Raw genomic sequence first — 12604 nt, forward strand, 5'->3', positions numbered from 1 at the left:
GCCGTCACTCGCCGTCCGTCCCCTCGACCGACCGACCGACCGACGACCAAGGATGGGCCTCTCGCAGGAGAAGCTCGCGCGTCTGTTCGCCGCATCGCCCGACCCGGAGACAACCGAGGAGATTGTGCTCGCTTACTGCTTCGCCAAGTGGACCAACGGCGGCAATCAGCACCAGGTCCTGCGCAAGCTGCACCTCCTCACGCTCTACCTCCGCGCAGTGTGCGTTTCTCGCTTCCTTTCCATTCTCGAGTGCACGGGCTCACCCTTGACCAATCAGGCAAATGGGCCCGAAGCTCCGCGACCACTACGCGGCGTTCGCCATGGCCGCGACCATGACCAAGACGAACCCGACTCCGCTCGTCATTCTCCCGCAGACGGCGCTCGGCCTTGAGGCGTGGAACGCCGCGCGCAGGCCCTCGAAGAGCGTCTTCAAGCGCGCGTTCGGCAACTACTCGGCCGTCAACGTCGTCGCGGCGACGCCGGGTAACAGCGGCGACGCGAGCGACGCAGAACCCACCGTCGCGACGGCGGGCAGGTCCAGGAGCATGAGCCTGAATGCGCCGCCGGCGGGCTCGGGCGGGTTTGGCAGCTGGCTGAGCGGCGGCGGGAGGAGGAGCCGCAGCGGGACGGTCACCGCCGTTGTCGTCGCGCCCGGACAGAGGACCGAGCAGGAGAGGCTCGCGGCTGGCGCGGGCAGCGGGCTCGGGACGGGCTTGCTCAGGTGCGTCTGCAGAGCTGCCGTGCTACTTCCCACGCCGAACCTGCGGTACTGACGATGGTGACGGCCGCGCAGCGCTCCGCCCAACTACGACGGCGGCCTTGCTTCGTACCTCGAGAGCGACCCCTCGCTGCGCGCCTCGGCTCGCGCTTACGACCCGGATGTCGACGTCCTCCCGAACTACTCGTGATTGCTCCGCCCCGTCCGACTCGCCGAACCCATCTCCTCGTTTGTCGCACCGCCTCTCCCGCCGCATCCCCCCTTCTTGTGACTGATTCCGGGTCTTCTTGTTCCTCTTCTCCTTCCGCGACTGCTCTTCCCGATCTGCTTTCCTGCTCGCACACGTTCGCGCCCCTTGTCGTCCTCTCGCTCCCCCTTCCTCGGTTCCAGAGTTGTCCGCCGGGTCTCGCTTGTCACCATCTCCTGTTTTTGTAGCACACTGCCTCTCTCTATCCGCATTCGGAACTCAAGATCGCACTGTCCTGTCGCCGCGGATTGAGCCGGTACTGCGGATGCGAGCACGTCAACTTCGCCTGCCTTCCGTGTCGACGAACATTACGCCGTCCACATGCTTCTTTCCCTCGCCACGTTCACTCTTTTTCGCTATTTCTCGCTTGCACAGACTCTTTGCTCGCGCTTCCATCGCTCGTCGAATACATCAAGCTGACTGCATGCGTTTGAATTGCCCCGGATCCCCCGCTCAGCGCTCAGTCAGCCGCTTCGAGACGCCCCAAGCAAAGTTGCGAACGCGCCGCTCCTGCTGCTGCTGTCCCTCCTCGCTTGCTCCTGCTCCCTGGCCCTGATCAACGCTCCGACGATGGACTACACGCCGATCACGCTGCACTACTTCCCCATCTGCGGGCGCGGCGAGCCTATCCGCCTCCTCCTCGAGGACGCCGGCGTCCCCTACACCGAGTCGAACGACGTCGGCGCGTTCAAGGCGCGCAAGTTCGATTTCGCCGAGTACGCGTTCGGGCAGCTCCCGCGCCTCACGGTCACGCCCCCGGGCAGCGGCGAGCCGACGCACCTCGTGCAGCAGGGCGCGATCCTGCGCTTCCTGGCGCGCGTGGCCGGGTACGAGGGCGTGAGCGGGGACGCGCTCGAGGTGGCAAAGGCCGACATGCTCCAGGACGCGTGCGAGGACTTGAACGGCGAGTATGTCCGCATGGTCTACTCGCCGCAGCATGTGCGTTAGCGTGCTCTTTCGGCCGCCTCAGATCCGCGCGACGCTGGCTCTGACTCGGCTGTTTGCGCGTCGACAGGACGCACTCGTCGAGCCGTTCGTCAAGGAGACCGTCCCGCGGTACCTTGGCCAATTCGAGGCCTTCTTTGCCGCCCGCGCGGTCAAGGACGGCTTCCTCCTCTCTGCCACGACCGTGCGTACTTTCTCGCGCATCCTGTTGCGCTCACACTGCCTCGTGGAGAGCTGACCGTTACCCGCGCCCGCAGCCGTCCTACGCCGAGTTCCACCTGCTCTACCTCATCCAGGCCCTCGCCCTCTTTGTCCCGCTCCCGGCGCTGCTCGAGCCGTACCCGGCTCTTGCCGCCTGGCACGCGCGATTCGAGGCGCGCGAGGGCGTGCGGAAGTACCTTGAGAGCGGGCGGGTGCCGAAGCAGAAGAATGGGGTGCCGCGTGGGTGCGAGTGCTAGATCTTGCGCGTGGAGGACTGCGCGAGGATAGACGCAATAGACGGGCCAATGTTCAAGCTGCTACGCTTTCAGCAGTGCCCCCTGACAGGAGGAGGAAGAGCGGCTTTGCTGCGAGACAGAGAGGGTCGGAGTTGAGAAGGTCCTGTCAGGAGGCGAAAATGCCCCTCACACCTTCCTTTCGGCCCACTGCCACTACATCCAACGCCCTAACAACGGTGGTGACTCAGAAGCTCGGCTGCGGCACGCAAGGAAGCGATCAAGGAGCGCTGTGCCGTGTCCGAGATGAGATGAGAGCCGAGGTTCTGCGCAGACTCGCTGCAGTCTCACGAGGCGGTGATCAGAGCTGGAGGTAGCTTTCGTAGTAGACACGCAGACTTTGCGATGGCACGGCACCCCCCGCCAGAGCGGACACTTGGACGGACGAGTTAGCGGCACGAGGGGGCCGGCACGGCGGCCGTCGTTCCCAAGCCCCGTCGGCGCCGCCCTCTGCGCGCCCAGAGTGCGCCCTTGCGTGCGCGTGCTTGTCGAGAACGAACTTGTCGGCTGTCCCGGCCCTGCCCTGCCCGCGCGGCGCCGTCTCCGCTCGCGTGGTGCATGCACTGAGCGAGCGATCGCTCGATGCAGCAGGCCGCGTTCCACCCGGCGGGCCAGCAGCTGTACCAGGGCGTGCAGTATCCCTATCCGCACCCGCCCCATCACCCGGCGCTCGATGTCCCGCCCGCAGGCGCCCATCTCGCCGGAGGGCTGGCCAACGCCCCTCCTCCGCCCGGCGCCGTCTACGCCCACGCGCAGCCCGCGTGGCAGGGACAGCCGCAGGGGCACCAGGGGCCGTACGCCGACCAGCAACACCAGCCGGTCCAGGGCTACTACGTTGCCGCGGGCGCCCAGCTGCAGCCCCCGCCCGGTGGGGGATACGCGCAGGGACTAGTCCCGATGCAGCCCGCGCAGGCGCAGGGGCAGGCAGTGCACGCCGCGTACCAGCTCCAGCAGCAGCAGTCTGCGCATGTCCAGCACTTTGACCCCGCCGCCGTCGCCGCCGCCGCCCCCTACGCCCAGTCCGCTCCTCCTCCTCCTCAGCAGCAACCGCAACCTCTCGCTTCCACTTCGCGCCCACCCTCTGTCGCCCCGCCCAATCAGCACTCGCACCACTACGATCAGCAGGCCGTGCTCGTCGGCCAGCCGCAACAGCAGCAAACGTACCACGCTGCCAACCCTTACCTCCAGTCCCTCGCCGTCCCCTCTTCCGCCTCGCTCCTATCCCCGACCGCCCAGCGCTTTCAGTCGACACCTGGAGCGCCTTCCTCTGGACCACCTCCTTCTCTGCCATCCGCGTACTCGCAACGACCGGCCCAGCCGCCTCAATCCGCCCCTCCCCCTCTGCAGCAGCCTCAACCTCCGCCCCCACCACAGCAGCAGCAGCAGCAGCAGCAAGCAGCTATTCCGACCGCACCAGCGCTCGAAGCGCACCTCGCACGACTGGACGAGATCGCCTCGGTGCAGCACCGTGCGGGCAGGTTGGAGCTGGTCCTCCAGGGGAGGGCGTACCCAGACAATGGGCAGCCGCTCGGGCCGGAGCAGCATGCGCAGATGGACCGGCAGACGCGGGAGCTGCGGTCAGTCCGGATGGTACCATGTCGTGGCTTGCCGCGCTCGAACGAGACTGACCCGCCGCTCCTCCGGGCAGACATCGCGAGATGATGCTCCTCAACGAGTGTCAGGTCTTTGTTCGCGCACATGGCGGTGCGGCCAAGGTCAACACATTCGTCGAGCACTTTCGGGCGAGCCAGCTGCGGCAGCGGCAGCAGCAGCAACAGCAGCAACAGCAGCAACAACAACAACAGGCTATGTCGGAGCAAGGCTATCCGCCCCAGCAAGCGCCATCGCGACCCAACTCGACCATGCCCTATTCTCAGGCGCCGCCTCAACACGCCTACACCACCGCCCAGCCGCCGCAGCAGCCGCTCCAGAGCGAGCCGCGATACGTCCCGTCGCCGCGTCAGGCGCATCAGCAGATCCACCGCGCCGCCTCGAACCATGCCCTCGCACAGCAAGCGGCAGCGCAGGCGGCGGCGTACGGGCAGCAGCAGCAGCGTCCGCCGTCGCAGGCGACATATCAGCTCCCGCCGCAGCCGCAGTCGCGGCAGCAGCATCAGCAGCAGCAGCAGTATGCGCCCGCACCTCCAGCTTCTTTCGCGCACGCACACCAGCACATCCCGCCTCATCCGAACGCACAGCAGACCTCGTACCCGCTCGCTGCGACCGCGCAGCATCAGCATCAGCAGCAGCAGCACCACCCTCCACCACCGCCTCCGCCCCAGCAGCAGCAATCGCCGCCCGTGCCTTCCGGCCTGCCGACTCTCCCGCACGCGCCCCTGCCAAACGCCCCTCCTCCGACGGTCTCGTCCTCCTTCTCGCCGGACCTCCCCGCGGGCCTGCGCGCGCAAATGGCCGCCGCGTCGCGCGAGCAGGCGCAGCGCGCGCTCTCTGCGTCGCGCGCCAAGATCGGGCAGGCGGCCGTCAAGCCCGCGACGAGCGGCGAGCAGCCCGTGCTGACGCTTTCGGGGTTCAAGACGCGCGCAGAGTGGGAGGCGATGGAGCGCGAGCGGAGAGAGATGGAGGAGCGCGAGGGATGGAGGGGCCCGGCGGTGGCGGCTGCGGCTGAGAGGGACAAGGCGGGCGAGCAGGGCAGGGAGCGAGAGAGGGCGCTGCAGAGACATCCGACCCAGGTCCTGGCGCAGCAGCAGGCGGGCGTGCCCACGCTCGCAGAGATGCAGGCGCAGGTGCGTGATTGCTCTCGCTCACTACCTGCCCATTGGACGGGTGGCTGATTCATGACGAGCGATGCTCGCAGATCACGCCGCAGCAGTTCCACGAGTCGCTGCGACAGACAATGGCGAAGCGCTCGCAACAGCTCTCGCCAGGCGGCTACTTTATCGACTCGCGCCCTGTCGATCTGCATCGTCTGAGCCAGATCGTCATTGGGCACTGTCAAGGCTACTTGCGCGTACGTTGTGATCCTCGCTCTCCACGCCGCCCGTGACTGACCTGGACCTGCCCCGCAGGCTGACGCCGAAAAGCTCTGGCCGCGAGCCTGCGCCGAGCTCAACCTCTCGCATGAACCGCCTTCTCCGCATCCGATGCAGCTCCGCGAGCTGTACATGCGAATCCTCGCGCCGTACGAGGATGCGTGGTCTTCGGCCGTGCTGAAGAAGCGCGAGAAAGAGGCGGCGCTGAGAGGGGCGCGCCAGGCGCTGCTTGCGAATGGGAAACCTCCGATGGGCGCGCCTGTGGTAGGCCAGCAACAGCAGCAGCCGGCGCCGAGCAGCGCCCAGTCGAACGGTGTTTCAGCGCCGCCGGGCGGTTCTGGCTCAGCAGCGGCGGGCCAGCAGCTACCCGCCAGGGCAGCAGGATCGCCCAATGCGCCAGTGACGAGCCCACCCGCCGCACCGCAGCAGCTGCAGTTCGTGCCGACTGGTGCCGGCCTGGTAGGCCTTCCCGCCGGAGCGATGCAGACGGCTCAGCCCATCCACCCCGTTTCGCTCGCACTCCCGCCTCAACCGACCTATGCGCTGCCGCAGAGCGTACCCCCGCCCTCGACGTCCCTGCATCCGCCAACAGCGGTTGCTGCGGCCCCGAGAGCGTCCGGTCCGCCCGACGCCAGCCTCTCCTCCATCTTCGCCAACTCGTTCACGTCGTTCCCGCTCGCGCCGTCCACCTCGCCGACCGTGCCGAACGTTCGTCTCGACTTGCAGCAGCAGCAGCAGCCGCAGCAACAACAACAGGCGAGTATGCAGGGCCTCCTTCCCCTTCCCTACTCGAACGAGGCTGCTGCTTCGTCGGCGCATGGCTCGCCCGCAACAGCCGCAGCTGTCGCCAACGGCGGCGCCTTCAATCCGCTGTCGCCGCAGACTTCGTCTACGCCGAAGGAGCAGCATGCGACGCTCGACCCGCCGTCGGGCACCAAGACGCCTTCGACCCGCCCTGCCTTGCTCATGCGCACTGCGTCGAACTCGTCGATGCAGCACCTCTCGCCAGGCCAGAGCCCGCCGGCGTCTGCCGGAGCGAACGAGCTCGCGCGCGCCGGGTCGCGCAAGCGCGAGCGCAGCGTGCGCGACGTCGAGGACGGGACGGTGGACGAGTTGAGCGAAGGCGATCCTGGGCGGCGTAAGCGCGAGGGGACGGGCACGTTTGCCGGGGCGCCGACGCCCGGTACGGCGACGCAGACGCCGTCGCAGCTGGCCGAGGTCGTCACGGCGAGTCCGCCGGGCTTGACGCTGTCGTCGCCGACTTTCGCTGCTCGCGCGCCTGAGTCCACTCCAGACTTGGTCGCTAGCGGCGCGCTCCGGCCGAACTCGGCGCGTACGACGTCGACTTCGACGTCGACGAGCGTATCGCCACACTCGCTGCGCGAGATGCCGCTGCCGCCGGCAGGCCCGTCAACGCCCGCCGCATCGGGCGCTCCGCCACCTTCTGCCGCGACGCCCGTGCAGGCCGCCCTCGCCGCCTCTGCCGATGCGCTCTCGCTCTCTACGCCGACCGGGGGCGCAGGCGACGAAGTCGACCCGCTCGCGAACCTGTCGTTCACGACGCCCGCCGCGGGGGACTTTCACGTCACGAGCCCGACGCTGTTCGACACGAGCTCGTCGGCCGCGCTCAGCGGCATGTTTGACTCGCTCGACGCCTTCTCGGTGCCGCCGAGCCGCGCAGGGCGAGTGGGCGACGTGAGCACCGGGCTCGGCGGCGATGCGTTCGCGAGCGAAGCCGACGACCTCTTCGCCGCGTTGACGGGCGGGACGTCGTCCACGTCGGGCAAGGCATTCGCGCCTGCGCCCGGGCGCGAGCACGATGTCGTCGTCGACGCAGGGTCAGGCGACGACGGGTGGGGCGGGTCGGGCCTGCTCGACTTTGAGTTCGCGGCCGACTTTGGCGTGTGACCCTGTCCCCCTCCTCCTCTTGGGTTTCGTTTCCTCTTTCCTGGCAGTACCTCTTTCTCCTCTCTCGCGCAATCTGTGACCTCGCGCGCCATACCTGTTGTTTCCACCTGCCCGCAATGCCAGACACGCCGTTGTCGTCCTCGTCGCCGACCGTTCTTCGGCGCCGTGGTAGCTCCCTCGCGCTGGCGCTAGATTGCTCCGCAAGCTTCCAGCGGGAGCTTCACTTGATCTGTCTGTCGCGGTGCAGTGCTTGAGCACACATTGGCCGCTCGTGCTCAATTGTCCGCCCGCCCGCGCGAAGTCGAAGCCGCGGCAATTTCTCGAGTTCTCGCTCTCTCTCTCTGTCCAGTTGGCGCATGTTTGCTCGCCGTCTGTGCGAGTCTGCCAGTGCTTTACCAGGTGTCCGCTCGTGCGCACGTTCATCCGCTCGCGTGCTCTCGCCTCGTCTCAGTCAGCAACTCTCTCGGCCCCACTTGTTCGCCGCTGCCCCTCGCTCGCACTTTGCCCACTCCCTCGCGAGAGCCATGAGCACCGCCCAGTCCCTCCCGCAGTCGATGCGCGCCGCCCAGATCCTCGAACAGGGCGACATCGACGTGATCCAGGTTCGCGACATCGACGTGCCCAAGGTCGCGAGCGACGAAGTCCTCGTAAAGACAGAGTTTGCTGGCGTGAACTTCATTGACGTGGGCTCTACTTCCCCTTGCGCTTGACCCGGAGGGAGCTGAGCGAGATGGCACCCGCAGACGTACTTCCGCGGCGGCGTCTACAAGCCGGCGCTCCCCTTCATCCTCGGCAACGAGTGCGGCGGTGTGGTCGCCGCCGTGGGCAGCGACGTCGACGAGGCAAAGTACGGCTTCAAGGTCGGCGACCGCGTCGCCGTACGTCGTCGTCTCTCTCGTTCCCGCTCCCCTCGCTCTCTCCGCTTGCCCCACTTTCCGACTCGAAGGCGTGCTCGGAGCTAACCCCTTTCCGCGTGGCCGCCGGCTAGGCCTACACTGCAGGAGGTAGCTTTGCTGAGTATGCCCTCGCAAAGGCCAACAAGGTGGCCAAGCTCCCCGAGGGCATCTCGACGCGCGACGCCGCGACCGTCCTTACGCAGGGTCTGACCGGTGCGTTGTGCTGGATTGCTTCTCGGCCTATAGGTGCGAGTCGCTCAGAAGCTGACTTGGGATCCGCCTTTCGCACAGCCCTCACCTTCGTCAAGGAGGCGCACGAAGTCAAGCCGGGCCAGTTCATCCTCGTCCAAGCCGCCGCAGGCGGCCTGGGCCTCCTCCTCGTGCAGCTCGCCAAGGCGATCGGCGCGACCGTCATTGGCACGACGTCGACGCCCGAGAAGGCCGAGCTGGCCAAGAAGGCTGGCGCGGACCATGTCGTGCTGTACGGAGAGGGGAGGGACGTTGTCGGCGAAATCTACAAGATCACGGGCGGGGGTGAGCCTATCCAGCCTGCAGGCAGCACTGTTCAGCGCTGAATCGTTTTGTGCTGGGTGCAGAGGGCATCGACCGCGGCGTGCACGCCGTGTTCGACGGCGTCGGCAAGGACACCTTCGAGATCGACTTTGAGCTCCTCCGCAGGCAAGCCAGCGCCAGGTTCTCTTGAATCATTGTCGGAGGTAGAGAAGAGCTGACCTCCCTGCTGTGCACGTTGGCAGGAAGGGGACGCTCGTGACGCTCGGCAACGCTTCCGGCCCTGTCCCGCCGTTCTCGCCGCTCAAGCTCGGCCCGAAGAACCTCAAGGGTGAGTCGGCGATTCGCAACCTGCTTTCATCGTCCTTCAAGCTATCGAGATTCTCCCTCGATTTCCCGAGACAAACGTGACTGACCCTGCTTTACATCTGCAGTCGTTCGGTGCGCCCCTCTTCCTATCCTTCTATGAGACTGAGCTCTGCATACTCACAAACGACTCACACAGGCCCGTCCTGAACCAATACGTGCACACGCTCGACGAGTTCCAGTCGTACACGCGCGAGCTGTTCGACCTCGTGCAGCAGAGCAAGCTCCGCCTCTCGGTGCACGGCGAGTACCCGCTTACGACCGAGGGCGTCAGGCAGACCCACAAGGACATCAGTGCGTCTTTGTGCATTGGCTTCCACCTAGTACCGAATTGCAGGACTGACGACGGGAGGAACGCAGCGAGCCGCAAGACGTCGGGCAAGCTCCTCGTCAAGACTGCATGACTAGCCGAAGGCAGTCGAGGTGCACACAAGCTGTAGAGGAAACGGAAAATGAACAATGCAGTACTTCCGAGCATGTCTGGCGAGGGACGGGCGCGGCGGGCTCGTGGCACATCGCGTCTCTCATTCTCCGGCTGAGTCGTCCGCCGGAACGAGAGATGAATCTACTGCAATGCGGTGTTGAGCGCATACTCGGATGAGGTAGGCGAGTATACAACGACAAGATGAATTGTGCGAGGGCGAGGTGACCAGGGTCTAAGGGTATGCAAAATTAAATGCGAGGATCGTCCATTCGAGCCGTTGAGGCGCGACATGCGAGAGAGGTGCTTCTATGATGCAGGTTTGGTAGGCAGAGCAGAAGTGCCATGCGGGACGGTAATCAAGCGGAAGTCCTACCGAGGACGGCGTCGACCTTGGTGAGCACCTCTTCCCACTCTTTCGCCGCGTCCGATAGGTGCGTGATAGCGCCACCGGCACCAAGCGAGAGCTCTGCAGGCCATTAGCTGTCAGATTCGGACGAGTGCAGGAATCGCAGAGGACGACGCACCGCGGCCGCGCTTGACGAGCGTGCGAATCACGACCGACCAGTCGCTCGCGCCGTCGACTGCGAGATAGCCGAAGACGCCTGCGTGCGAAGCCGGTCAGCTCACTCACCGAGTGTGAGACGATCCGGGAGCGCCGCACCGGAGTAGACGCCGCGCGGGACATGCTTCTCGAGCTCATCGAGGAGCTGAAGGCTGCGGAGTTTCGGCGCGCCAGTCATCGAGCCTGTGGATGCAGCTGTCAATACTGGCATCTGACGGCTCGTTCAACTCGAGGCTCACCTGGCGGGAAAGCAGCGGCCATCGCTTCGAACGGGTTGACACCCTCGCCGAGTTGGCCGACGACGGTGGTGACGAGTCTGCGAATCGCACAAGTCAGCGCACACGCCGGTGAGAGGTCATCAACGCGGCACGCACTGGTGCACCGTCTCGTACGTCTCGACGCGCATGAGCTTGTCGACCTTGACGCTCGCAACCTCGCAGCTGCGGAGCAGGTCGTTCCTGATGAGGTCGACGATCATCAGGTTTTCCGCGCGCTCCTTTTCGTCGGCCTCGAGCGCGCTGCGCCGGCGCTCGTCCTCGACCGGGTCGAGCGGCGTGCGCCGCACAGTGCCCTTGATGGGCTTCATGTCGGCGTGGCCGGCGCGGTGGATGCGAAGGAAGCGCTCGGGCGAGCTCGAGAGGAGCGTGAGATCAGACTGCGGGAGGTGGAAGTAGGCCGAGTAGGGCGCCGGGTTCGTCATTCGGAGTGTGAGGTAGAGAGGGTATGGGTCGGCGATGAGCGGCGAGGAAGGCGGGAGCGTCGAGCGGAACTGCGTCGTGAGACACAGCTCGTACGCGTCGCCAGCGATGATCGAGCGTCGGGCAGATTCGATCGACGCCATGTAGCTGTCTCGAGACTGGTCGGGCGAGAAGGTGGTGGGAAGCGGTTGAGTTTCGGGGGAGGGATGGGAAGGAGGAGCTCGCTTGAGAGCAGCCTGTACCGCTGCGATCCACGAGTCCCACTCGTCCTCGGTGACGCCGACCTCAGCAACGAGCGGCGCTACACCGCCGTGCCGCGCCTCGCCGACACAGTCGTCGGCAATGCGCACGAGCCCGTTTGCACGCCAGGTGCTCGTCTCGTGCGCGTACGACAGGACGAGGCTGGCGAAGGCGAGCTCGGCGCCGGTCTGCGCTGCGGCGTCCGAGCCACGACCGCCTGAAAGCGGCATCGTCTCCGCCTTCATCTCGTAGCCGACGTGCCCGACGAAGCCGATCGGGACGCTTGTAGCGGTACTGTCGACAGGACGAGTTCTCGTGCGCAATAATGACTGCGCTTTCGAGACGGCGCTGAAGAAAGTCTCGGACGGGAGGATGGACACGCGCGAGGGTGCGGACGACGGAGAGCGGATGGTGAACGTGCGGGTCGACGGCGAGTACGAGCACGTTGTCTGAGGCGTGAATAGGTGCGAATACTGCGACTCGCCGGTTGGCTACGGACAACATGAGGTGAGAGCGGTTCACGGCGAGGAAGAGGGGAGGTGCGCACACGCGCCGAGTCAAGCCAGACTTCGCCGAGCGGGCTCTGGCCCTTTATCAGCTGTTCGAACACAAGCTGTGGCGTCCAGCCTGCGGCCACGTCGAGCGAAAGTGTCCGCTGCTCGTAGCGAGGCGAGCCGGTCGCGTCACAGACAGGGAAGAGCGAAGGCTTGGGACGGTAAGAAGTGGCGAGTTCAAGGATTTGGGCGGGGAGGTCCGGCCGACACGGGCGTTGGTGGAAGTCGACGACCGAGCGGAGGAAGTTGTCGATGAGTTGCGCGCCGTAGGCCGAAGAGATCGACTGTTGACACGCGCAAGGCCTCAGCGGAATGCGACCGAATATGGAATGTGACGGGCGGTGCCTGCACACCTCTGGGTGAAACTGCACGCCCCACAGCGGCTTGGTCCTGTGCTGCAGTGCCATGATCTCGAGCGCGCCAGCACCCGCCGCATTTTGGGTCCAGGCGAGAGGTTCGAGCTCGGCGGGCAGCGAGTCGGGGTCGACGACGAGACTGTTGTACTGTACGGCGTCGAAAGCGTTGGGCACCTTGCGGAAGAGCGCGGAGGTGCCGTTGTGGGTGATGCGGCTGACTTGGCCGTGCTTCGGGGCCGCAGCCTTGACGACCTGCGACGACCAGAGTCAGCACGCGTTTTCGGCCCGTCTTCCTGAAACCGAATGTGACGCCACGCACCTTGCCTCCGAACGTCGTCGCAAGCCCCTGGTGGCCGAGGCACAGGCCAAAGAGCGGCAAGCGGTCTCCGAGCTCCTCGACGAGACGCTTGGGCCAGGAGAAATCGCTCGATCGGTGGGGCGTGCCTGGTCCAGGGCCGAGCACGACGCAGTCAAAGTGCGGTAGCGTGTCTTGGACGAATGAATCCCTGTGCAGCGGCGACATTTCAGCTTCATCAGTTGAAGGAGCGAGGGACGGTTGAGGCAGACGGACCACGACAGCGAGTCGACGTTGGTGACGACGACGCGCTCCTTCCAGGCCTGCTCGTCCCACCACGGCGCAAGCTCGTGCACCAGCCTGAGCAGGTTGAGCGTGTACGAGTCGTGAAAGTCGAGAAT

General features: G+C 65.9%; 5 protein-coding genes across 5 annotated transcripts; 4 read left to right on the forward strand and 1 right to left on the reverse strand.

The window, feature by feature from the left end:
- Positions 1-52: 52 nt before the first annotated feature.
- On the forward strand, positions 53-908 carry JCM10292_000467 (uncharacterized protein; the record flags this gene model as incomplete). The annotated part of the gene is made up of 3 exons (XM_076652428.1): positions 53-219; positions 278-721; positions 794-908. 3 exons carry the CDS (start codon positions 53-55, stop codon positions 906-908), a joined length of 726 nt encoding a protein of 241 aa, XP_076502039.1.
- A 627-nt stretch (positions 909-1535) lies between these two features.
- JCM10292_000468 (glutathione S-transferase family protein) lies at positions 1536-2368 on the forward strand (the record flags this gene model as incomplete). Its single annotated transcript, XM_076652429.1, has 3 exons — positions 1536-1904; positions 1981-2094; positions 2168-2368. The coding sequence occupies 3 exons, from the start codon at positions 1536-1538 to the stop codon at positions 2366-2368; spliced, it is 684 nt and encodes a 227-aa protein (XP_076502040.1).
- A 618-nt stretch (positions 2369-2986) lies between these two features.
- On the forward strand, positions 2987-7302 carry JCM10292_000469 (uncharacterized protein; the record flags this gene model as incomplete). The annotated part of the gene is made up of 4 exons (XM_076652430.1): positions 2987-3981; positions 4053-5148; positions 5220-5372; positions 5431-7302. 4 exons carry the CDS (start codon positions 2987-2989, stop codon positions 7300-7302), a joined length of 4116 nt encoding a protein of 1371 aa, XP_076502041.1.
- A 524-nt stretch (positions 7303-7826) lies between these two features.
- Positions 7827-9478, forward strand: JCM10292_000470 (quinone oxidoreductase family protein; the record flags this gene model as incomplete). Its single annotated transcript, XM_076652431.1, has 9 exons — positions 7827-7985; positions 8046-8180; positions 8291-8411; positions 8490-8732; positions 8795-8876; positions 8954-9039; positions 9143-9149; positions 9214-9368; positions 9435-9478. 9 exons carry the CDS (start codon positions 7827-7829, stop codon positions 9476-9478), a joined length of 1032 nt encoding a protein of 343 aa, XP_076502042.1.
- Positions 9479-9854: 376 nt separating this feature from the next.
- Positions 9855-12604, reverse strand: ABZ1 (4-amino-4-deoxychorismate synthase; the record flags this gene model as incomplete). Its single annotated transcript, XM_076652432.1, has 9 exons — positions 9855-9964; positions 10023-10100; positions 10160-10243; positions 10300-10376; positions 10435-11489; positions 11546-11836; positions 11906-12160; positions 12228-12414; positions 12480-12604. Coding segments are annotated over 9 exons (2262 nt in total), but the record flags the coding sequence as incomplete, so codon positions are not given.

The sequence above is a fragment of the Rhodotorula paludigena genome (assembly GCF_050403205.1).
Source record: "Rhodotorula paludigena JCM10292 DNA, Rt_paludigena_JCM10292v1_ctg75, whole genome shotgun sequence".
NCBI lineage: Eukaryota > Fungi > Basidiomycota > Microbotryomycetes > Sporidiobolales > Sporidiobolaceae > Rhodotorula > Rhodotorula paludigena.